Source organism: Oncorhynchus mykiss, chromosome 17, assembly GCF_013265735.2.
Source record: "Oncorhynchus mykiss isolate Arlee chromosome 17, USDA_OmykA_1.1, whole genome shotgun sequence".
NCBI classification, from domain to species: Eukaryota; Metazoa; Chordata; class Actinopteri; order Salmoniformes; family Salmonidae; genus Oncorhynchus; species Oncorhynchus mykiss.
This window is the reverse complement of record NC_048581.1, coordinates 84,614,886-84,639,885: the sequence shown is the minus strand read 5'-3', so window position 1 is coordinate 84,639,885 and position 25,000 is coordinate 84,614,886. Positions and strand designations below refer to the sequence as shown.

General features: G+C 46.5%; 1 protein-coding gene across 2 annotated transcripts in view; it reads right to left on the bottom strand.

Moving 5' to 3' along the window:
• LOC110493280 (copine-5) overlaps positions 1-25,000 on the bottom strand; it is a 305,250-nt gene that overhangs the window by 45,153 nt on the left and 235,097 nt on the right. Inside the window, exons 11-14 of one of the 2 annotated variants that reach the window (XM_036950811.1) lie at positions 16,482-16,523; positions 16,102-16,177; positions 12,792-12,845; positions 10,600-10,661 (exon numbers count right to left, since the gene is read on the bottom strand). In XM_036950811.1, coding sequence (XP_036806706.1) covers positions 10,600-10,661; positions 12,792-12,845; positions 16,102-16,177; positions 16,482-16,523 — 234 coding nt within the window. Of the gene's footprint in view, positions 1-10,599; positions 10,662-12,791; positions 12,846-15,907; positions 16,072-16,101; positions 16,178-16,481; positions 16,524-25,000 lie in introns of those variants that run through there. The other variant, XM_036950812.1, reaches the window with a different exon arrangement.

Sequence of the window (25,000 nt, the reverse complement as noted above, 5' to 3'; positions counted from 1 at the left end):
AGCACTTTGAGATATCAGAAGGGCTGATGTAAGAAGGGCTATATAAATACATTTGATTTGATTAGATTTGATTGGGGTTTGTTCTTCACTGAGTGGCCTTTTCTTGTGATAACATGTCACGCCCTGATCTCTTTCACCTGTCCTTGTGCTGGTCTCCACCCTCCCCCAGTTGTAGCCCATCTTCCCCATTATCCCCTGTGCATTTAAACCTGTGTCTGTCTGTTGCCAGTTCGTCTTGTTTGTTCAAGCATACCAGCGTCTAGTCTCAGATCCTGTTTTTCCCCAGTCTCTCTTTTTCTTGTCCTTCTGGTTTTTGACCTTTGCCGGTCCTGACCCTGTACCCGCCCGCCTGACCACTGTCTGTCTCTGACCCTGTACCCGCCCGCCTGACCACTGTCTGTCTCTGACCCTGTACCCGCCCACCTGACCACTGTCTGTCTCTGACCCTGTACCCGCCCGCCTGACCACTGTCTGTCTCTGACCCTGTACCCGCCCACCTGACCACTATCCGTCTCTGACCCTGAGCCTGCCTTCCGTCCTGTCGTTTGCCTGTCCCCGTGGTTACAATAAACATTGTTACTTCACACCGTCTGCACTTGGGTGTTACCTTGATTCCTGATAGTACGAATTGGCCATGACTGACCCAGCAGACTTGGACCAGCTCCACAACGCCATCTCCTCCCAAGGAGCCACCATTAGTAGACACGAGGAGATGGTTCGTGGTCTGATGGAAGGGTTCCAGGATGTGGCCCAACGTCCCCACCTAGCATTGGACGCTTTGTGGGAGTAATTCTGTGGGATGCCTACTAAGCAGGCTACCACTACGGTAACCTCCTAGCCCCTCAGTAACCCGGCTAGTAGCAGCGCCGTCACCCCGGTTTCCCAGGAACCCTGCTTATCTCCTCCTGAGCGCTACCATGGAGATTCCAGAACCTGCCGGGCCTTTCTCTCCCAGTGCTCACTCGTTTTCTTCATTCCTCTTGAACCGCTCGAAAATGGCATGCATTATTACGCTGGTGTCCTCCTCTCCATGCCACCCTGCTGTGGGACGACCAGTCCAAGTCTCTCCAGGTACTCATCGACTCAGGGGCCGATGTGAGTCTCATGGACGTTACCCTGGCGTCCGAGCTGGGCATCCCCACTCAACAGCTCTCCATTCCCATGGGTGTTAGAGCGCTGGACGGGTGCTGTATATGCCAGGTCACCCACCAGACCACCCCAGTCAACACACGAGTGTCGGGGAACTACAGCGAAACGATCCAATTCCTACTGGTTGAGTCTCTGCAGATTCCTGTGGTATTGGGATTCTCTTTGCTCCAGCAACACAATCCCTCCATTGACTGGGCTACTGGTGCCATTGTGGGCTGAAGCCCGTCCTGCCACACTCATTGCATGAAGTCAGTTCTTGCCTGACCCAGGACGTCTTCCTGGGGGCTTGGAAATCACTTCGGACCGAGCATCCTAGTTTGCTCTAACACAGAGACCCCATGAGACCTGACACTGGGGCTGACAGAGACCCCATGTCCAATAAGCAGCTCTGACACTGGGGCTGACAGAGACCCCATGTCCAATAAGCAGCTCTGACACTGGGGCTGACAGAGACCCCATGTCCAATAAGCAGCTCTGACACGGGCTGACAGAGACCCCATGTCCAATAAGTAGCTCTGACACTGGGGCTGACAGAGACCCCATGAGACCTGACACTGGGGCTGACAGAGACCCCATGAGACCTGACACTGGGGCTGACAGAGACCCCATGTCCAATAAGCAGCTCTGACACTGGGGCTGACAGAGACCCCATGTCCAATAAGCAGCTCTGACACTGGGGCTGACAGAGACCCCATGTCCAATAAGCAGCTCTGACACGGGCTGACAGAGACCCCATGTCCAATAAGTAGCTCTGACACTGGGGCTGACAGAGACCCCATGAGACCTGACACTGGGGCTGACAGAGACCCCATGAGACCTGACACTGGGGCTGACAGAGACCCCATGAGACCTGACACTGGGGCTGACAGAGACCCCATGTCCAATAAGTAGCTCTGACACTGGGGGGTGACAGAGACCCCATGTCCAATAAGTAGCTCTGACACTGGGGGGTGACAGAGACCCCATGTCCAATAAGCAGCTCTGACACTGGGGCTGACAGAGACCCCATGCCCAATAAGCAGCTCTGACACTGGGGCTGACAGAGATCCCATGAGACCTGACACTGGGGCTGACAGAGACCCCATGTCCAATAAGCAGCTCTGACACTGGGGCTGACAGAGACCCCATGTCCAATAAGCAGCTCGGACACTGGGGCTGACAGAGACCCCATGTCCAATAAGCAGCTCTGACACTGGGGCTGACAGAGATCCCATGAGACCTGACACTGGGGCTGACAGAGACCCCATGTCCAATAAGCAGCTCTGACACTGGGGGGTGACCTCTTCACAGCTTAGAGAGCGTGTATAACTACAATCTAGCTGCTCCTGATTGGAGCTGGCGCTTAATCAATAAACTGTCATCCTCTCTGCACTCTGCACCTGCTTTCACTCGCTAGCACACCTAACACCCTATACCGCAACCTAAGATCCCTCCTTCAAACATTCACATAGGTAGGAAACAACACCTCCACTACACTGATCCTCAACACAGGGGCCTCACAAGGGTGCGTGCTCAGCCCCCTCCTGTGCTCCCTGTTCACCAATGATTGTGTGGCAACGGAGGCCTCCAACTCAATCATCAAGTTTGCAGACAAAAACAGCAGTAGGCCTGATTACCAACAACGATGAGACAGCCTACAGGGAGGAGGTGAGGGTCCTGGTGGAGTGGTGCCACAATAACCTATCCCTCAACGTCAACAAAATGAAGGAGGTGATCGTGGACCTCAGGAGACAGCAGAGGGAACACGCCCCTATCAACAACGACGGGACCGCAGTGGAGAAGGTGAAAAGCTTTAAGTTCCTCGGCGTACACATCACTGACAATCTGAAATGGTTCACCCACACAAACAATGTGATGAAGAAGGCGCAACAGCACCTCTTCAACCTCAGGAGGCTGAAGACATTCTACAGATGCACCATTGAGAGCATCCTGTCGGACTGTATCACCGCCGGCAACTGCACTGCCCACAACCGCAGAGCTCACCAGATCATCAAGGACCTCAGCCACCCGAGCCACTGCCTGTTCACCCTGCTACCATCCAGAAGGTGAGGTCAGTACCGATGCATCAAAGCTGGGACATAGAGACTGAAGAACAGCTTCTATCTCAAGGCCATCAGACTGTTAAATAGCCATCACTAGCCCACTTCCACCCGGTTACTCAACCCTGCACCTTAGAGGCTGCTGCCCTAGTTACATAGACTTGGAATCACTGGCCACTTTAATAATGGAACACCAGTCACTTTAATAATGGAACACTAGTCACTTTAATAATGGAACACTAGTCACTTTAATAATGCCACTTTAATAATGGAACACTAGTCACTTTAATAATGGAACACTGGTCACTATAATAATGGAACACTAGTCACTTTAATAATGGAACACTAGTCACTTTCATAATGGAACACTAGTCACTTTAATAATGGAACACTAGTCACTTTAATAATGGAACACTAGTCACTTTAATAATGGAACACTAGTCACTTTCATAATGGAACACTAGTCACTTTAATAATGGAACACTAGTCACTTTAATAATGGAACACTAGTCACTTTAATAATGGAACACTAGTCACTTTCATAATGGAACACTAGTCACTTTAATAATGGAACACTAGTCACTTTAATAATGGAACACCAGTCACTTTAATAATGGAACACCGGTCCCTTTAATAATGGAACACTAGTCACTTTAATAATGGAACACTAGTCACTTTAATAATGGAACACTAGTCACTTTAATAATGGAACACTAGTCACTTTCATAGTGTTTACATACTGCTTTACTCATCTCATATATATATATACTGTATTATATTATACTGTATTTTAGACAATGCCATTGTTCATGCTAATATTTATATATTTCTTAATTCCATTATTTTACTTTAGATGTGTGTGTTTTGTTGTGTACTGTTAGATACTACTGCACTGTTGGAGCTACTGTAGGAACACAAGCATTTCGCTACACCCGCAATAACATCTGCTTAATATGTGTCTGCGACGAATAGAATTAGATTTGATTTGCTAGACATACACACACTCACACCACTAGCCATTTGCAGGCTCAGGTGCTTACACACTTGCATTTTCACAATAATAGTTTATTTTGGGAGTATTTTATCTTTATTGAGATAGAAAGACACCAATAAGAGACAGATAGGTGGAGGACGGGTAGAGGATGGGTGAAGAATGGGTAGATTATGGGTGGAGGATTGGTAGAGGATGGGTAGAGGATGGGTAGAGGATGGGTGGAGGATGGGTGGAGGATGGGTGGAGGATAGGTAGAGGATGGGTAGAGGATGGGTGGAGGATGGGTGGAGGATAGGTAGAAGATGGGTAGAGGATGGGTAGAGGATGGGTGGAGGATGGGTGTAGGATGGGTGGAGGATGGGTGGAGATTGGGTGGAGGATGGGTAGAGGATGGGTAGAGGATGGGTGAAGGATGGGTGGAGGATAGGTAGAGGATGGGTTGAGGATGGATAGAAGATGGGTAGAGGATGGGTAGAGGATGGGTGGAGGATGGGTAGAGGATGGGTGGAGATTGGTTGTGGGATGGGTAGAGGATGGGTGGAGGATGGGTGGAGGATGGGTGGAGGATGGGTAGATGATGGGTGGAGAATGGGTAGAGGATGGGTGGAGGATGGGTAGAGAATGGCTGAAGGATGGGTGGAGGATGGTTGAAGGATGGGTGGAGGATGGGTAGATGATGGGTGGAGAATGGGTAGAGGATGGGTGGAGGATGGGTAGAGAATGGGTGGAGGATGGGTGGATTATGGTTGAAGGATGGGTGGAGGAGGGGTAGATGATGAGTGGAGAATGGGTAGAGGATGGGTGGAGGATGGGTAGAGAATGGGTGGAGGATGGGTGGAGAATGGGTAGAGGATGGGTGGAGGATGGGTAGAGGATGGGTGGAAGATGGGTGGAGGATGGGTAGCGGATGGGTAGAGGATGGGTGGATGGGCTCCCTTGCCTCAGCCGGTCTGTCAGGTTCCCGCGCCCCAGTCGGCGTCAGGTTCCCGCGCCCCAACCGGCGTCAGGTTCCCGCGCCCCAGCCGGCGTCAGTTTCCCGCGCCCCAGCCGGTCTGTCAGGTTCCCGCGCCCCAGCCGGTCTGTCAGGTTCCCGCGCCCCAGCCGCTCTGTCAGGTTCCCGCACCCCAGCCGGTCTGTCAGGTTCCCGCGCCCCAGCCGGCGTCAGGTTCCTGCGCCCCAGCCGGTCTGTCAGGTTCCCGCGCCCCAGCCGGTCTGTCAGGCTCCCGCGCCCCAGCCGGCATCAGGTTCCCGCGCCCCAGCCGGTCTGTCAGGTTCCCGCGCCCCAGCCGGCGTCAGGTTCCCGCGCCCCAGCCGGTCTGTCAGGTTCCCGCGCCCCAGCCGGTCTGTCAGGTTCCCGCGCCCCAGCCGGCGTCAGGTTCCCGCGCCCCAGCCGGTCTGTCAGGTTCCCGCGCCCCAGCCGGTGTCAGGTTCCCGCGCCCCAGCCGGCGTCAGGTTCCCGTGCATCAGCAAGGGTGACCGGCCCGCTCCTGATCCATGGATCCATGGATTGTCCTTTTGGATGGCGTCCTGCGGCTGGAGCTGAACGCGCCGGGGAGGGGGTACCGGCCTCTAGTCACTCCGGCCTCTAGGTCACCAGGCTGCTCGTTAGGGTGCACACCTGTCACCCTCGTTACGAGCACTTGAGCATCATCAGACTCACCTGGACTCCATCACTTCCCTGATTACCTTCTCCATGTATGTCACTCCCTTTGGTTCTTCCCCAGGCGTCGCTGTTCCAGTGTCATGTCTGTGCGTTGTTCGTTTTTTGTATTGTGTTCTGTTTATTTATTAAAACTCTCACTCCCTGAACTTGCTTCCCGAGTCTCAGCACACATCGTTACAGTCATTTACTGTGATCCTGAATGGAACGACCTTTACAGTCAATGTGAATGATTTTGAGAGTGAGACTGAGAGAGAGCGAGAGACAGGGGGTGTGATAGAGAGGGAGAGAGAGAGAGAGAAACAGAAAGTGAGATAGAAAGAGACAGGGGGTGTGATAGAGAGAGAGAGAGAAACAGAAAGCGGGATAGAAAGAGACAGGGGGTGTGATAGAGAGAGAGAGAGATAGAGAGAGAGAGAGAGAGAGAGAGAGAGATAGATAGAGAGAGAGAGAGTGAAACAGAAAGCGAGATAGAAAGAGACAGAGGGTGTGAGAGAGAGAGAGAGAGAGAGAGAGAGAGAGTGAAACAGAAAGCGAGATAGAAAGAGACAGGGGGTGTGATAGAGAGAGAGAGAGTGAAACAGAAAGCGAGATAGAAAGAGACAGGGGGTGTGATAGAGAGGGAGAGAGAGAGAGAGTGAAACAGAAAGCGAGATAGAAAGAGACAGGGGGTGTGATAGAGAGAGTGAAACAGAAAGCGAGATAGAAAGAGACAGGGGGTGTGATAGAGAGAGTGAAACAGAAAGCGAGATAGAAAGAGACAGGGGGTATAATAGAGAGGGATAGATCTCTGGGAAGAGTACCTTTTTCTGAGGTTAAGATATTCAGTTTGAAGTGTCTGCGTTGGCTTGGTTGGCATTCAATGATCTGAGTGGTTTTTAGAGGATTTGCCGTAGCCAGGAGCAACATTCTGATCTGCCTGATGATGACCTTAAAACCTGTTAGGGCTAGGCAGAATACTGCCCCCTTTGGATGAATTGCGTGCCCATAGTAAACTGAAAAAAAATCTGTCCAAAATTGCTAATATATGCATATAATAATTATTATTGGATAGAAAACACTATAAAGCTTCTAAAAACGTTGGAATTATGTCTGTAAGTATAGCAGAACTCAGGCAATCTTTGGAATCATGAAAGTTGGAGCAACTTTGACGTCATCGCCCCCACCCTTCCCAACCAGCTATGGATCTGGAGACACTTTCTATGTCTTCCACTAGATGTCCTCATTCACTAGAGCTTTTAATTGTGCAAATCCCGCGAGTTTTGACCCTTTGGGAGGCAAAAGAGTGAGTGTTGCGAGAAAATACCTGCCCGTTAGGGCGCGAATTGGACAAAGCCCTTCCTCTGTTCCAGCTTGCCTCAGAAGAAGTATGATTGTCCGGTTGAATTGAGAATTGTTTTGTACGTTTATAACATCCTAAAGCTTGATTCTGCACTTAGTTTGACCAGTTTTGTCGACATATAATATGTAATTTTGAAGCTTTGATGCGCAACTGTTCGGGACCAGAAGTCATTTTGGGTGCATTTCAGCTGGAAGTGCTAGCAGATGCGACTATAAGGACACACGAACTGAAACAAAACGATATATTAGGTAAGTATGACAACTTCCACTACATTCTGATCGAAGACCATCAAAGGTAAGGGAATATTTATGTTATAATTTTGTATTTCTGTTGACTCCAACATAGCGGAGAAATATTGCTTACGTCTGAGTGCCGTCTCAGATTATTGCATAGTGAACTAATTCTGTAACGTTAAAAATAAATGTAACACAGCGGTTGCATTAATTATCTTGTTAAAGCGATGTGTTCCTCTCAGGGAACGCCCCCCCAGCTGAAACGGTGGCGCAGGTTCTGCAAAAATATTCTTAGAAATATTTAACCTCCACACATTAACAAGTCCAATACCTCAAATGAAAGATTCTCTAGGGCTACTAGGGCTCTAGGGCTAGTAGAAGGGCTACTGACTGTCAACACACCAACGCTGAAGAGCTTACTGACCGTCAACACACCAAAGCTGAAGGGCTACTGACTGTCAACACACTAATGCTGAAGGGCTACTGAACGTCAACACACCAACGCTGAAGGGCTACTGACTGTCAACACACTAATGCTGAAGGGCTACTGACCATCAACACACCGAAGCTGAAGGGCTACTGACTGTTAACACACTAAAGCTGAAGGGCTACTGACTGTCAACACACTAAAGCTGAAGGGCTACTGACCGTCAACACACCAAAGCTGAAAGGCTACTGACTGTCAACACACTAAAGCTGAAGGGCTACTGACTGTCAACATACTAAAGCTGAAGGGCTACTGACTGTCAACACACCAAAGCTGAAGGGCTACTGACCGTCAACACACTAAAACTGAAGGGCTACTGATTGTCAACACACTAAAGCTGAAGGGCTACTGACCGCCAACACACCAACGCTGAAGGGCTACTGACTGTCAACACACTAAAGCTGAAGGGCTACTGACTGTCAACACACCAAAGTTGAAGGGCTACTGACCGTCAACACACCAACGCTGAAGGGCTACTGACTGTCAACATGCTAAAGCTGAAGGGCTACTGACTGTCAACACACTAAAGCTGAAGGGTGTCAGTGAGATCTGTCATACCTGTCAACTGTGTCAAATCTGCTGCATCTGGAAATCCCTGAAACCTCTGAAATATCATCTCTCTGTCTGTGTCTCTCTGTCTGTGTCTCTCTGTCTGTGTCTCTCTGTCTGTGTCTCTCTGTCTGTATCTCTCTCTCTGTATCTCTCTGTCTGTATCTCTCTGTCTGTGTCTCTCTGTCTGTGTCTCTCTGTCTGTGTCTCTCTGTCTGTGTCTCTCTGTCTGTGTCTCTCTGTCTGTATCTCTCTGTCTGTGTCTCTCTGTCTGTATCTCTCTGTCTGTGTCTCTCTGTCTGTATCTCTCTGTCTGTATCTCTCTGTCTGTGTCTCTCTGTCTGTATCTCTCTGTCTGTGTCTCTCTGTCTGTGTCTCTCTGTCTGTCTCTCTGTCTGTGTCTCTCTGTCTGTATCTCTCTGTCTGTGTCTCTCTGTCTGTATCTCTCTGTCTGTATCTCTCTGTCTGTGTCTCTCTGTCTGTGTCTCTCTGTCTGTATCTCTCTGTCTGTGTCTCTCTGTCTGTATCTCTCTGTCTGTGTCTCTCTGTCTGTATCGCTCTGTCTGTATCTCTCTGTCTGTGTCACTCTGTCTGTGTCTCTCTGTCTGCATCTCTCTGTCTGTGTCTCTCTGTCTGTGTCTCTCTGTCTGTGTCTCTCTGTCTGTGTCTCTCTGTCTGTATCTCTCTGTCTGTGTCTCTCTGTCTGTATCTCTCTGTCTGTGTCTCTCTGTCTGTATCTCTCTGTCTGTGTCTCTCTGTCTCTATCTCTCTGTCTGTGTCTCTCTGTCTGTATCTCTCTGTCTGTGTCTCTCTGTCTGTATCTCTCTGTCTGTGTCTCTCTGTCTGTATCTCTCTGTCTGCAAAGATTGTCAATCTCAACACCTCCAAAGTAGTGCAACATTAAGATGAGTGTGTATCCATCTGTTGTTTATATACTAGGCTGTGTAGATATAGACTTATGCCAGGCTGTGTAGATATATAGGCTTTATGCCAGGCTGTGGCTGTGTAGATATAGGTTTTATGCCTGTCTGTGTTGATATAGGCTTTATGCCAGGCTGTGTAGATATAGGCTTTATGCCAGGCTGTGTAGATATAGGCTTTATGCCAGGCTGTGTAGATATAGGCTTTATGCCAGGCTGTGTAGATATAGGCTTTATGCCAGGCTGTGTAGATATAGGCTTTATACCAGGCTGTGTAGATATAGGCTTTATGCCAGGCTGTGTAGATATAGGCTTTATGCCAGGCTGTGTAGATATAGGCTTTATACCAGGCTGTGTAGATATAGGCTTTATGCCAGGCTGTGTAGATATAGGATTTATGCCAGGCTGTGTAGATATAGGCTTTATACCAGGCTGTGTAGATATAGGCTTTATGCCAGGCTGTGTAGATATAGACTTTATGCCAGGCTGTGTAGATATAGGCTTTATTCCAGGCTGTGTAGATATAGGCTTTATACCAGGCTGTGTAGATATAGGCTTTATACCAGGCTGTGTAGATATAGGCTTTATGCCAGGCTGTGTAGATATAGACTTTATGCCAGGCTGTGTAGATATAGGCTTTATACCAGGATGTGTAGATATATAGGCTTTATTCCAGGCTGTGTAGATATAGGCTTTATACCAGGCTGTGTAGATATATAGGCTTTATGCCAGGCTGTGTAGATATAGGCTTTATGCCCGGCTGTGTAGATATAGGCTTTATTCCAGGCTGTGTAGATATATAGGCTTTATGCCAGGCTGTGTAGATATATAGGCTTTATGCCAGGCTGTGTAGATATATAGGCTGTATGCCAGGCTGTGTAGATATATAGGCTTTATTCCAGGCTGTGATGTGAGATGCTGTGAGATGTGAGATTCTGTGAGACATAAGATGCTGTGTGAGACATAAGATGCTGTAAGATGCTGTGAGATGTAAGATGCTGTAAGATGCTGTGAGATGTAAGATGCTGTAAGATGCTGTGAAATGTAAGATGCTGTAAGATGCTGTGAGATGTAAGATGCTGTAAGATGCTGTGAGACATAAGATGCTGTGTGAGACATAAAATGCTGTGAGATGTAAGATGCTGTGAGATGTAAGATGCTGTGAGATGTAAGATGGGAGCAGAGGGGAACACACACACACTGTATTCCCCTCTCCTCCCACTCACCCTCCCTTGATGTAGTCCAGGAATGTGCACTCTGATTCCACAGAGAAGGAGAGGAGGGTCACCTGGGAGAGAAGACACAAGACCTCAGTATCCATTCACATCCAGGTCCACACACACATACACATACACACACACACACACACACACACACACACACACACACACACACACACACACACACACACACACACACACACACACACACACACACACACACACACACACACACACACACACACACACACACACACACACACACACACACACACACACACCACACACACACAGGCAGCATGTTCACTCAGACAGCTATGCTATCCAACCGGCTAATCACATCATACTCCTCGTCCTGAAACAAGACGTGGGCCTTTGCGCTAGCTAGCTACTGTCATCACTGACACGACTGATGAGTTCATTACTACAGAGAGACGAGAGAGAGAGAGAGAGAGAGAGAGAGAGAGAGAGAGAGAGAGAGCGAGAGAGAGAGAGATAGAGAGAGAGGGGAGAGGAGAGGAGAGAGAGAGAGAGAGAGAGAGAGACAAGTTTAAGCGAGAGAACAGATGAGATGCATTTCTACAGCTCCGTTTGGGTTTATGGGAGAGAGAAGGTAAGAGAGAGAGATTGAGAAAGAGGGAGAAAGAGATTAGGAAAAAGGGATAGAGAGAGGAGAGAGAGAGAGATTGAGAAAGAGGGAGAAAGAGATTATGAAAAAGGGATAGAGAGAGGATGAGGGAGAGATTGAGAAAGAGATTAGGAAAAAGGGATAGAGAGAGGAGAGAGAGAGAGATTGAGAAAGAGGGAGAGAGAGATTATGAAAAAGGGATAAAGAGAGGAGAGAGAGAGAGATTGAGAAAGAGGGAGAGAGAGATTATGAAAAAGGGATAGAGAGAGGAGAGAGAGAGAGATTGAGAAAGAGGGAGAGAGAGATTATGAAAAAGGGATAGAGAGAGGAGAGAGAGAGAGATTGAGAAAGAGGGAGAGAGAGATTATGAAAAAGGGATAGAGATTACGAAAAAGGGATAGAGAGAGAGATTGAGAAACAGAGAGAAAGACACAGAGCGGATGGGAACGTGGGAGCTGGCGCCTGTAATCAGTCACGGTAGCGAGCCGACATCACATAGCTGCTACACTACTCCCACACTCTGACCTCTCCTGGAGTGTGAGGAGACTTTCATATCCTTCCTTCCTTACTTCTTTCCTTCCTCTCTTCCGCTCCTTCCTCCCACGATTCTCTGCTGCTCTCTTTGTTCAAGAACACCTCTCTCGTTCAATCACTGCTCTCACTAAGTTTTCTTTTCTTTACATCCTCTGAATTCCTTCACTCTACCCCCTTTCCTCCTCCGCCCTCGACTACCTCCCTCCATCTGTCATCACGCTAGCTGGCTGGCTCTTAGAACTCAGGGCTCTGCTCTGTGTGTTTCTCTGACAGAGATGGCAACTATTGTCTAATGTCTATGGACAGATGCAGCGAACAGAGAAAAGTTTTCCTTTCCTTTCTCTTTCTACAGTTTTAATTAACAGGAAGGAGAGAGAGGCAGAGAGAGAGCGAGAGAGAGAGAGAGAGAGAGAGAGAGAGAAGAGATACCAGTTAATGAGACAAACTTGCCTGTGTTTGATATTCCTGCTAATTTCAACAGAGACTAGAGAAGAAAACCATCTAAGAAAGCTTTCATTATTATCATAATTAACGGAAGGAGAAGAAGAAGAACAGAGGAAAGGAGGCAGGGAGGAGACAGGAAGAGAGGGGGAAAGGGGGAGGAGACAGGAAGAGAGGGGAGGAGACAAGAAGAGAGGGGAGGAGACAGGAAGAGAGGGGGAAAGGAGGAGGAGACAAGAAGAGAGGGGAGGAGAAAAGACGAGAGGAGAGGAGACAGGACGAGAGGGGGAAAGGGGGAGGAAAAAAGAAGAGAGGGGAAGAGACAAGAAGAGAGGGGAGGAGACAGGAAGAGAGGGGGAAAGGGAGAGGAGACAAGAAGAGAGGGGAGGAGACAAGAAGAGAGGGGAGGAGACAAGAAGAGAGGGGAGGAGACAGGAAAAGTAGGGAGGAGACAGGAAGAGAGGGGAGGAAACAGGAAGAGTGGGGGAAAGGGGGAGGAGACAAGAAGAGAGGGGAGGAGACAGGAAGAGTGGGGGAAAGGGGGAGGAGACAAGAAGAGAGTAGAGGAGACACGAAGAGAGGTGGAAAGGCTCACCGTTCCTGAATTCACATATTTCTTTTTCTTCAGTTTCTTTTTGATATTCACCACCTAAAAGAAGAAAACAAATGACTGAATTGGAGAGAAAGAATGAGCCATGATAGGCGGTTAATGATAGATTTAGGGGAGTCTGTTGTCTGTGGTGGTTATGGAAGGGAATTCTCCTCACAGCAGGGGGCTGTTAGGAAGGAAAAAATTTGCATTTATGGAAGGAAGGAACCAACGATGAGAAGTGTAGTACCAAATACCTCCTGTAGGGAGAAAGGCTGTTTCTCTGAAAGAGAGAGAGAGTGTGATACAAGTTCCATTGGTGTTCCATTGGTGTTGTGTCAAATAATAGGCTCCAGTTGACTGTGAAATGTACAGGCACACTTATTTCTCTAGAAGCCCTTTTGTCTAATTCTCTCACTCTTTTCTCTCTCCCTCACTCCCCGTCCCCTCTGACTGATTTACACACATTTCCTCTCCATTTCTCTCTCTCCGTCTGTCCGTCTGTCCGTCTGTCCGTCTGTCCGTCTGTCCGTCCCTCCCTCCCTCCCTCCCTCCCTCCCTCCCTCCCTCCCTCCCTCGCTCCTTCCTTCCGTCCGTCCGTCCGTCCGTCTGTCCCTCCCTCCCTCCCTCCCTCCCTCCCTCCCTCCCTCCCTCCCTCCCTCCCTCCCTCCCTCGCTCTGTTCACAAAGAGTGTGATTTGCTGTGATCTGATTGGGGTGTCAGTGAACTGACCGTGAACGCTCTGAGAGACTCTGGGTTGAGGTCAGTGATAAAGTAGTCTACAGTACTGCTGCCAGGAGATGAGCTATATGTGTACCTACCATAGTAGTCCCCTGAAAGCCTACCATTGACTATATACCCAGCGTGCGACATAGCTGCAGGAGTTGTGTCTAGGGGTGCATCCATCTCAGGATGGAAAGTTGGTGGTTGAAGACATCCCTCAAGTGGTGTGGGGGCTGTGCTTTGGCAAAGTGGGTGGGGTTATATCCCCCCCCGTCCACATCTGGGGTATCATCGGAAGGGGCCATCATCGGATGGGGCCACAGTGTTTCCTGACCCCTCCTGTCTCAGCCTCCAGTATTTATGCTGCAGTAGTTTATGTGTCGGGGGGCTAGGATCAGTTTGTTAAATCTGGAGTATTTCTCCTGTCTTATCCGGTGTCCTGTGTGAATTTAAGTATGCTCTCTCTAATTCTCTCTTTCTCCCTCTCTCTCGGAGGATCTGAGCCCCAGGACCATGCCTTAGGACTACCTGGCCTGATGACTCCTTGTTGTTCCCAGTCCACCTGCTCATGCTGTGGCTCAGTTTCAACTGTTCTCCCTGCGGCTATGGAACCCTGACCTGTTCACCGGACGTGCTACCTGTCCCAGACCTGCTGTTTTCAACTCTCTAGAGACAGTAGGAGCGGTAGAGATACTCTGAATGATCGGCTATGAAAAGCCAACTGACATTTACTCCTGAGGTGCTGACCTGTTGAACCCTCTACAACCACTGTGATTATTATTATTTGACCATGCTGGTCTTTTATGAACATTTGAACATCTTGGCCATGTTCTGTTATAATCTCCACCCGGCACAGCAAAAAGAGGACTGGCCACCCCTCATAGCCTGGTTCCTCTCTAGGTTTCTTCCTAGGTTCCTGCCTTTCTTGGGAGTTTTTCCTATCCACTGTGCTTCTACACCTGCATTGCTTGCTGTTTGGGGTTTTAGGCTGGGTTTCTGTACAGCACTTTGAGATATCAGCTGATGTAAGAAGGGCTATATAAATACATTTGATTTGATTTGACATTTGGGGGAGTTTAATGCTGTCCCCTCCAGGTCGGTGTTTGTCCCCCTGTGTGCTAAGGGTGTCAAGATCTTGTCCAGTTATGGCATTTAGGTCGCCACAGACATGTCCCTGGGCCTGGAAATTGTTGATCTCCCCCTCTAGGATGGAGGAGCTGTCATCGTTAAAGTATGGGGATTCTATTGGGCAGATATAGGTAGCACACAAGGCCATTTTTCTCTGTTGAAATCAGTTCCTTATTAATTTCTAGCCAGATGTGAAATGTTCCTGTTTTGACTAATTTAATAGAATGGGCTAGGTCTGCTCTATACCAAATTAGCATACCCCCTGAGTCTCTTCCCTGTTTCACACCTCGTAGTTTGGTGGATGGGAGTACCAGCTCTCTTCCCGTTGCCATAGAACCAATAGAATAGTTACACAAGTGAAAACCCCGCCCATCTGTCAGACTAAAGCAAATCTGAAAAAGTATTTGAGAGATTTAAAATCATATTTGAACCCAGGTCTGACGGATGGAAGCCAGGGTTGGAGATGGACAAGCACAGGACAGGTTGCATCATGTCTAACAGAGGTGTAGTGGAGGTAGCGATTATCTGTCCCTGAGACCTGAAGACTGCTCATAGCTCCCCGTTATTATCATTATTATAAGCCCAGGAGTAGGTTTCATCTGAGTCAGCGAACCACTGATCCAAGACAGCATTAGTTATTGCACAATTAGTCTAGCAAGGGACACAGGCAAATACTATTCATCTGAAGTTTCAGGGGCCACCATAAAGAATCCACAGACAAAAGCTGCCTGGTCTCATTAGTATCCCCTGTATCACTGTGAGGCAGGGAAGTGACAGGCAAATAAATGGAGAGAAGGCAATCGGGTTGACACGCAGGCATCACAGAGACGCAGAGACTTGCTGATGCACAAACTAAAGAAGCTTCCTGTCACTGTTCCTGTCACTCTGCCAGGTAATGACTAATGATGAACGCCATGCACAGTGTGTGTGTGTGTGTGTGTGTGTGTGTGTGCGTGCGTGCGTGTGCGCGCGTTCGCGTGTGTGCGAGTGCGTGCGTGCGTGTGTATTCTAATTGTGTTTCCCCTGTGGTTCTATCCGGAGGAATAGTTTTCCATTAATGCCCCCCCCCCCCCCCCCCCCCCCGCGCGCTCTTCTCTGGATTGGATTTGTTTAACCATGGTAATCACCTGGAAGCCAACGTGCAACATTCCTAAACTTCGACCTGAGAGAGAAGGCAGCATGGATATAAAACAATTGATATTTCATCAGTGAGTGAGTTGACTCCCCAACAGAGCTGATTAAAAAACGGTAAGAAAGGAAGAGAGAGTCACCTCATAGACGTTGAACTGGCTCTGGCCTTGAGCTAGCTCCCGGTAACTAGTGGTGAACTCCCCTATGAAGTCATGGCTGACAGAGAGAGAAGGAGAGAGGATGGGAGAGAGGACAGAGAGAGGAGAGAGGAGAGAGGACAGAGGAGAGAAGAGAGGAGAGAGGAGAGAGGACAGAGGAGAGAAGAGAGAGTCACCTCATAGACGTTGAACTGGCTCTGGCCTCGAGCTAGCTCCCGGTAACTAGTGGTGAACTCCCCTATGAAGTCATGGCTGAAAGAGAGAGAAGGAGAGAGGATGGGAGAGAGGACAGAGAGAGGAGAGAGAGGAGAGAGGAGAGAGGACAGAGGAGAGAGAACAGAGGAGAGAAGAGAGAAGAGAGAGGAGAGAGGAGGAGAGAGGAGAGGTTGGTAAAAACAGAACTTTAACCACTGTAAAGCACCATCATTTCAATAACATCAATAACATAATCATATATAATGTTGTACTAATTTGTTGGTGACCATGGTGCACAAGTTGAATGTTGCACATGGCTGCACCTCAATATTTTGGCTGCACCTTGACTAAATACACTCACCTGCCATCGCGGTCCCAGTCGTACACCTCCACCTTGATCGTCCTGGAACGACAGAAAGCACACACCAACAGACAGATGTCACTGAAGCATCCCTTGACCAAGGATGTTATAGAACAGAGACTCAAACATGTGACTTTAGTTTACAGTAAAACCACACTCAATGAGCTGTATTCCGCCACAAGCAAACAGGAAACCGCTCACCCAGAGGCGGCACTCCTAGTAGCCGGGGACTTCAATGCAGGGAAACTTAAATCCGTTTTATCAGCACGTAAAATGTGCAACCAGAGGGGAAAAAAAACTCTAGACCACCTGTACTCCACACACAGAGACGCGTACAAAGCTCTCCCTCGCCCTCCATTTGGCAAATCTGACCATAATTCTATCCTCCTGATTCCTGCTTACAAGCAAAATGTAAAGCAGGAAGCACCAGTGACTCGATCAATACAAAAGTGGTCAGATGAAGCAGATGCTAAACTACAGGACTGTTTTGCTAGCACAGACTGGAATATGTTCTGGGATTCCTCCGATGGCATTGAGGAGTACACCACATCAGTCATTGGCTTCATCAACAAGTGCATCAATGACGTCGTCCCAGCAGTGACCCTACATACATACCCCAACCAGAAGCCATGGATTACAGGCAACATTCGCACTGAGCTAAAGGCTAGAGCTGCCGCTTTCAAGGAGCGGGACTCTAACCCGCAAGCTTTTAAGAAATCCCGCTATGCCCTCCGACGAACCATGAAAGTGTCAATACAGGACAAAGATGGAATCGTACTACAGTCTGGGGCTCGTCGCATGTGGCAGGGCTTGCAAACCATTACAGACTACAAAGGGAAGCACAGCAGAGAGCTGCCCAGTGACACGAGCCTACCAGATGAGCTAAACTACTTCTGTGCTCGCTTAGGTAACCTAAGGTAACCGGCCTAAATGACTACCGACCCATTATCCCAGAAACCCTAGACCCACTTGCATACTGCCCTAACAGATCCACAGATAATGGAATCTCTATTGCACTCCACACTGCCCTTTCCCACCTGGGCAAAAGGAACACCTATGTGAGAATGCCATTCATTAACTACAGCTCAGCGTTCAACACTATACTGCCCTCAAAGCTCATCAATAAGCTAAGGACCCTGGGACTAAACATCTCCCTCTGCAACTGCATCCTGGACTTCCTGACGGGCCTCCCCCAGGTGGTAAGGGTAGGTAAAACACATCCGACACGCTGATCCTCAACACGGGGGCCACACAGGGGTTTGTGCTCAGTCCCCTCCTGTACTCCCTGTTCACTCATGACTGCACGGCCAGGCACGACTCCAACACCATCATTAAGTTTGCTGATGACACAACAGTGGTAGGCCTGATCACCGACATCGACAAGACAGCCTATAGGGAGGAGGTCAGTGACCTGGTCATGTGGTGCAACAACCTCTCCCTCAACGTGATCAATACAAAGGAGATGATTGTGGACTACAGGAAAAAGAGGACAGAGCACGCCCCCATTCTCATCGACGGGGCTGTAGTGGAGCAGGTTGAGAGCTTCAAGTTCCTTGGTGTCCACATCACCCAACAAACTATTATAGTCCAATCACAACAAGACAGTCGTGGAAAGGGCATGACAAAACCTATTCCCCCGTAGGAGACTGAAAAGATTTGCCATGGGTCCTCAGATCCTCAAAAGGTTCTACAGCTGCACCATCGAGATCATCCTGACTGGTTGCATCACTGCCTGGTATGGCAACTGCCCTGCCTCCAACCGCAAGGCACTACAGAGGGTAGTGCGTACGACTCAGTACATTACTGGGGCAAAGCTTCCTGCCGTCCAAAACCTCTATACCAGGCGGTGTCAGAGGAAGGCCCTAAAAATTGTCAAAGACTCCAGCCACCCGAGTCATAGACTGTTCTCTCTGCTACCGCACGGCAAGCGGTACCGGAGCACCAAGTCTAGGTCCAAGAGGCTTCTTAACAGCTTCTACCCCCCAAGCCATAAGACTCCTCAACATCTAATCAAATGTCAACTCAGACTATTTACATTCCCCCCCGTTTACACTGCTGCTCCTCTCTGTTGTATCTGTGCATAGTCACTTTAATAACTCTACCTACATGTACATAGTCACTTTAATAACTCTACCTACATGTACATAGTCACTTTAATAACTCTACCTACATGTACATAGTCACTTTAATAACTCTACCTACATGTACATAGTCACTTTAATAACTCTACCTACATGTACATAGTCACTTTAATAACTCTACCTACATGTACATAGTCACTTTAATAACTCTACCTACATGTACATAGTCACTTTAATAACTCTACCTACATGTACATAGTCACTTTAATAACTCTACCTACATGTACATAGTCACTTTAATAACTCTACCTACATGTACATAGTCACTTTAATAACTCTACCTACATGTGCATAGTCACTTTAATAACTCTACCTACATGTACATAGTACCTCAATCACCTCGACTAACTGGTGCCCCCGCACATTGACTGTGTACCGGTACCCCCCTGTATATAGTCTAGCTATTTCCAGTGCCTCCCCCCTCTTTACACCACTGCTACTCTCTGTTGTTATCATCTATGCATAGTCACTTTAATAACTCTCCCCACATGTACATATTACCTCAACTAACCGGTGCCCCCACACATTGACTCTGTACCGGTACCCCCCTGTATATAGCCCCGCTATTGTTATTTTACTGCTGCTCTTTAATTACTTGTTACTTTTATTTCTTATTCTTACTCATATTATTATTATTTTTGTTAACTGCGTTGTTGGTCAGGGGCTCATAAGTCATTATTTTACTGTAAGGTCTACTACACCTGTTGCATTCGGCGCATGTGACTAATACAATTTGATTTGAGTTAAATCAATATCTGCAGTGAGAAACAACACAGACAGATGCTATAGATGGGTTGTGAAAACGATGCACACGTATAGCAGCGGCAGATGTGCCGTGTGTTGTTGTGATTCTGGATGGTCAGATAGCTAGCAACAATGGATCTACCATATGGGGAATTGTAAGTGACTTGGTTCAGGTAGTTGTATCTTGTTATTGATGTTTTGACTTGTCACGTCTATGCTAATATGGCGAAAATTAGCTAGCTAGCTAACAAAACAACTGAAACTATGTATTTGACAGACAACAAGTGCTCATTTTGAAAATGTATTTACTCTTTGGAGAGGAAATATAGTTTATATCTAAGCCAACCTCGTCTGTTTCCCCCCAAGGGTTTGTGCACACATCGGTTTTGTTGCGAAACAACCCACCCATCTATGCTAGCTATTTCTCCAGTTAATATCTATAGCAGCTATTTCTCCAGTTAATATCTATAGCAGCTATTTCTCCAGTTAATATCTATGTCAGCTATTTCTCCAGTTAATACTTATAGCAGCTATTTCTCCAGTTAATATCTATAGCAGCTATTTCTCCAGTTAATATCTATAGCAGCTATTTCTCCAGTTAATATCTATGTTAGCTATTTCTCCAGTTAATACCTATAGCAGCTATTTCTCCAGTTACTACCTATAGCAGTTATTTATCCAGTTAATACCTATAGCAGCTATTTCTCAAGTTAATACCTACAGCAGTTATTTCTCCAGTTAATATCTATGCTAGCTATTTCTCCAGTTACTACCTATAGCAGCTATTTCTCCAGTTAATACCTATAGCAGTTATTTCTCAAGTTAATACCTACAGCAGTTATTTCTCCAGTTAATATCTATGCTAGCTATTTCTCCAGTTACTACCTATAGCAGCTATTTCTCCAGTTAATACCTATAGCAGCTATTTATCCAGTTAATAACTATAGCAGCTATTTCTCCAGTTACTACCTATAGCAGTTATTTATCCAGTTAATACCTATAGCAGCTATTTCTCAAGTTAATACCTACAGCAGTTATTTCTCCAGTTAATATATATGCTAGCTATTTCTCCAGTTACTACCTATAGCAGCTATTTCTCCAGTTAATACCTATAGCAGTTATTTCTCAAGTTAATACCTACAGCAGTTATTTCTCCAGTTAATATCTATGCTAGCTATTTCTCCAGTTACTACCTATAGCAGCTATTTCTCCAGTTAATACCTATAGCAGCTATTTATCCAGTTAATAACTATAGCAGCTATTTCTCCAGTTAATACCTATAGCAGTTATTTCTCAAGTTAATACCTACAGCAGTTATTTCTCCAGTTAATATCTATGCTAGCTATTTCTCCAGTTACTACCTATAGCAGCTATTTCTCCAGTTACTACCTATAGCAGCTATTTCTCCAGTTAATACCTATAGCAGCTATTTCTCCAGTTAATTCCTATAGCAGCTATTTCTCCAGTTAATACCTATAGCAGCTATTTCTCCAGTTAATATCTATAGCAGCTATTTCTCCAGTTAATACCTATAGCAGCTATTTCTCCAGTTAATACCTATAGCAGCTATTTCTCCAGTTAATACCTATAGCAGCTATTTCTCCAGTTCATTCCTATAGCAGCTATTTCTCCAGTTGGGGTTGATATACACTAAATACCCGGGTGAAGACAGCTCGGTGTCGAAATGTTGTTAAATAAATGATTGAATTGGAGCAGCTAGAACAGGCAGCTTGTCCTTTTCACAGGCTAGACACTAACATGGTACTTACTGTAGGCTCCAAACTATTAACACAACGAACCACCATCTGTCTTTTGTTATTCCCAACATATGGTAAACAAGAAACGTTTTGTCCCTGGTCATTATTTATTTCTAAGGACATTAATGTATTACAATGTAAGAGTTGTTTTGCACGAGTGTTCAGATTAGACGGCCGGGGTTGTGACCTGATAGCCTGATAGCCTTTTAAGTACCACGCATACCTGCAACGTTGTGTGATTGGGTTCAAGCTACTTGTAAGTGTGGATTGTCATCCGTCAATTAATCAGCTGAAAGGTGGAACATGTCCTGAGGCGGTGATGTGTGTTTGGTGTTTTTGTAATAATAAGACTCAGTGAGCCCCAGTAGCTAACCGATGCTGTTTCATTTCAAGGCCTGGTGCTTCTAGCGTTTTACTCCTCAACACAGAATGACTATACAACAGCAATCATTAGAGCACTTTATAGGAAAACCAAATTAGGATCTGATGGTGATCCTGAAGAAGAGATTACATGTCTGATAACAACACGTTTTCACACTGGATTTATCCAGTTGGCATCTGAAAGAGTATTTATCCAGTTTGTAGATGAAAGAGGATTTAACCAGTTTGCATCTGAAAGAAGATTTATCCAGTTTGCATCTGAAAGAGGATTTATCCAGTTTGCATCTGAAAGAGGATTTATCCAGTTTGCATCTGAAAGAGGATTTATCCAGTTTGCATCTGAAAGAGGATTTATACAGTTTGCATCTGAAAGAGGATTTATCCAGTTTGCATCTGAAAGAGGATTTATCCAGTTTGTAGATGAAAGAGGATTTATCCAGTTTGAAGATGAAAGACGATTTATCCAGTTTGTAGATCAAAGACGATTTATCCAGTTTGTAGATGAAAGAGGATTTATCCAGTTTGCATCTGAAAGAGGATTTATCCAGTTGGCATCTGAAAGAGGATTTATCCAGTTTGCATCTGAAAGAGGATTTATCCAGTTTGTAGATGAAAGAGGATTTATCCAGTTTGCATCTGAAAGAGGATTTATCCAGTTTGCATCTGAAAGAGGATTTATCCAGTTTGTAGATGAAAGAGGATTTATCCAGTTTGTAGAACCATAATCACTGTCAACTATTACCTTAACGTCCACTTCACACTGCTTCTGAAAACACAAACTGTGTTATTACATGAGTATTACTTTACATGCCAGCCCCTGTCATCACTTCTCTCTCACAGCTTGAGAAAAGCTGGAAAATGACTGTTTGCTTGGACGTGTACCACTTTCTTACACTGAAAGAGGATTTATCCAGTTGGCATCTCAAAGAGGATTTATCCAGTTTGTAGATGAAAGAGGATTTATCCAGTTTGCATCTGAAAGAGGATGTATCCAGTTTGTAGATGAAAGAGGCTTTATCCAGTTTGTAGATGAAAGACGATTTATCCAGTTTGCATCTGAAAGACGCTTTATCCAGTTTGCATCTCAAAGAGGATTTATCCAGTTTGCATCTGAAAGAGGATTTATCCAGTTTGCATCTGAAAGAGGATTTATCCAGTTTGAAGATGAAAGAGGATTTATCCAGTTTGTAGATGAAAGAGGATTTATCCAGTTTGCATCTGAAAGAGGATTTATCCAGTTGGCATCTGAAAGAGGATTTATCCAGTTTGTAGATGAAAGAGGATTTATCCAGTTTGCTGAAATGAGTCAGTGGAGGTGCAATAGCCATCACATTAACATGTTATACAGCACTATCCACAAGCATGTGTAATGGATTTGAATCAATTTGAATGGATTTTCACAGTATTTTAATACAATCTGTGGCAGTTAGAAACTCTGAGATAAAGTTTCAAGCTGAAAATGGTTGGTAGAGACTTTATATCTGTGAAAACCAGACTCAGATACCTGAAGATATTCTCAGAAGAGGAAGGATCAACTTATATCTAAGAAAAGTACAAATTCCTCTGTAAAAAGTAAACTGCAGCGAATGTTAAAAATACACTGCGTCACATATTCCCAATAGCAGATGGGGGGTGACATTTCACAAACACAACGCGGCTGAGAGTTTTCTGACAACTGACAAAACTTTCCAAGCATTCCTTCATCCTCCTCTCGTCTTCATCGTCTCGCCCCTCTCACCCAGCACCCGCCATGACACCAACACAGACGAGACTTAGACATCAGACACAAAAAGAGGCACACCTCAAACATTCCTTCCCTCGCCCCCTGTCCCTCTCTCTCTTCCTCCCGCCTCTGCCTGTAGTGGCCGTATGTTCCTTTGAGCTTATCTTCAAGGTTGTAAGCCTTGTCCCCTGTGGAGCTATCACCCAAGAAGTTTGTTTGTGTGTGTGCGTGTTATGTCAGCGAGGTACATGACATACACCATGCCCTGAAGGGCCTGTCAATCGTACTCTCTTTGACCCGACCCACAAACAGAAACTGACTTGTCGGTTTGTACCCTGGACCACATTCAGTTGGACTTCAAAATAATGTTGTCTGTCAGCGTTGATAGTCAAACCAGGCAGGGTTTCCTACAATCATCTCCTGTAAGACCCTTATGTTGTCTCTCTCTTCAAGGTATATTTCCTAACATCCTTTTAGAGGTTGATTTAAATAAACATCTGTCTCCTTTACTAATAACCAAACACATCACCAGAGAGCAAGAAGGAGTTGAAGAGCTATTAAGATAGTGAAAAACAATGACACCACTTCAGTCCTAATTTCATGGTTGTGTTTGTGATCTCTCATCTGGGACAGAAATAGTAGCAGTGACTCACTCAGACAGATTAGGAACGACTACCATGCTAATGAGGAAAACGGACCGCCTCTCCTCTCCTCTCCTCTCCTCTCCTCTCCTCTCCTCTCCTCTCCTCTCCTCTCCTCTCCTCTCCTCTCCTCTCCTCTCCTCTCCTCTCCTCTCCCTCTCTTCAGCACACTTATTCACAAAGAGCTATTTACCCGTAAGGTGAGGTGCCTGCCATGTGCATCAGGTCACAGCGTGATGTCATGTTCCTCTGTTGGAAAACTAAAGGTACCACATGAGAACACAGAGAGTGTTTGGGCTTTGTGCCAAACACACTGACTGGCTGATAGATTGACTGACTGACTGACTGACTGCCTGCCTGACTGATAGACCAACTGACTGACTGCCTGACTGCCTGACAGACTAACTGACTGACTGATAGACTGACTGACTTCCTGACTGACTGATAGACTAACGGACTGATAAACTAACTGACTGCCTGACTGCCTGACTGACTGCCTGACTGCCTGACTGACTGACTAACTGACTGACTGACTGACTAACTGACTGACTAACTGACTGACTAACTGACTGACTAACTGACTGACTAACTGACTGCCTGACTGACTGCCTGACTAACTGACTGACTTACTGACTACCTGACTGACTAACTGACTGACTAACTGACTTCCTGACTGACTGACTAACTGACTACCTGACTGACTGACTGACAGACTAACTGACTGCCTGACTAACTGACTGACTAACTGACTGCCTGACTGACTTCCTGACTGACTGACTAACTGACTACCTGACTGACTGACTGACAGACTAACTGACTGCCTGACTAACTGACTGACTAACTGACTGCCTGACTGACTAACTGACTGACTACCTGACTAACTGACTGACTAACTGACTGACTGCCTGACTGACTGACTGACTAACTGACTGACTAACTGACTGACTAACTGACTGCCTGACTGATGAGATCAGCCATTAGAGGACAAAGGGTATCTACACGCTACATTAATTAATTAGTCTGTCAGTTCTGTTGTGTCTGACTCTCTGGCTACAAATCCCAGCCTGAAACACAGCTTTCCTGAAACACGTCTCAATCCCCTGTGTCTGATTGGTTCTGACAGGGTGATGAC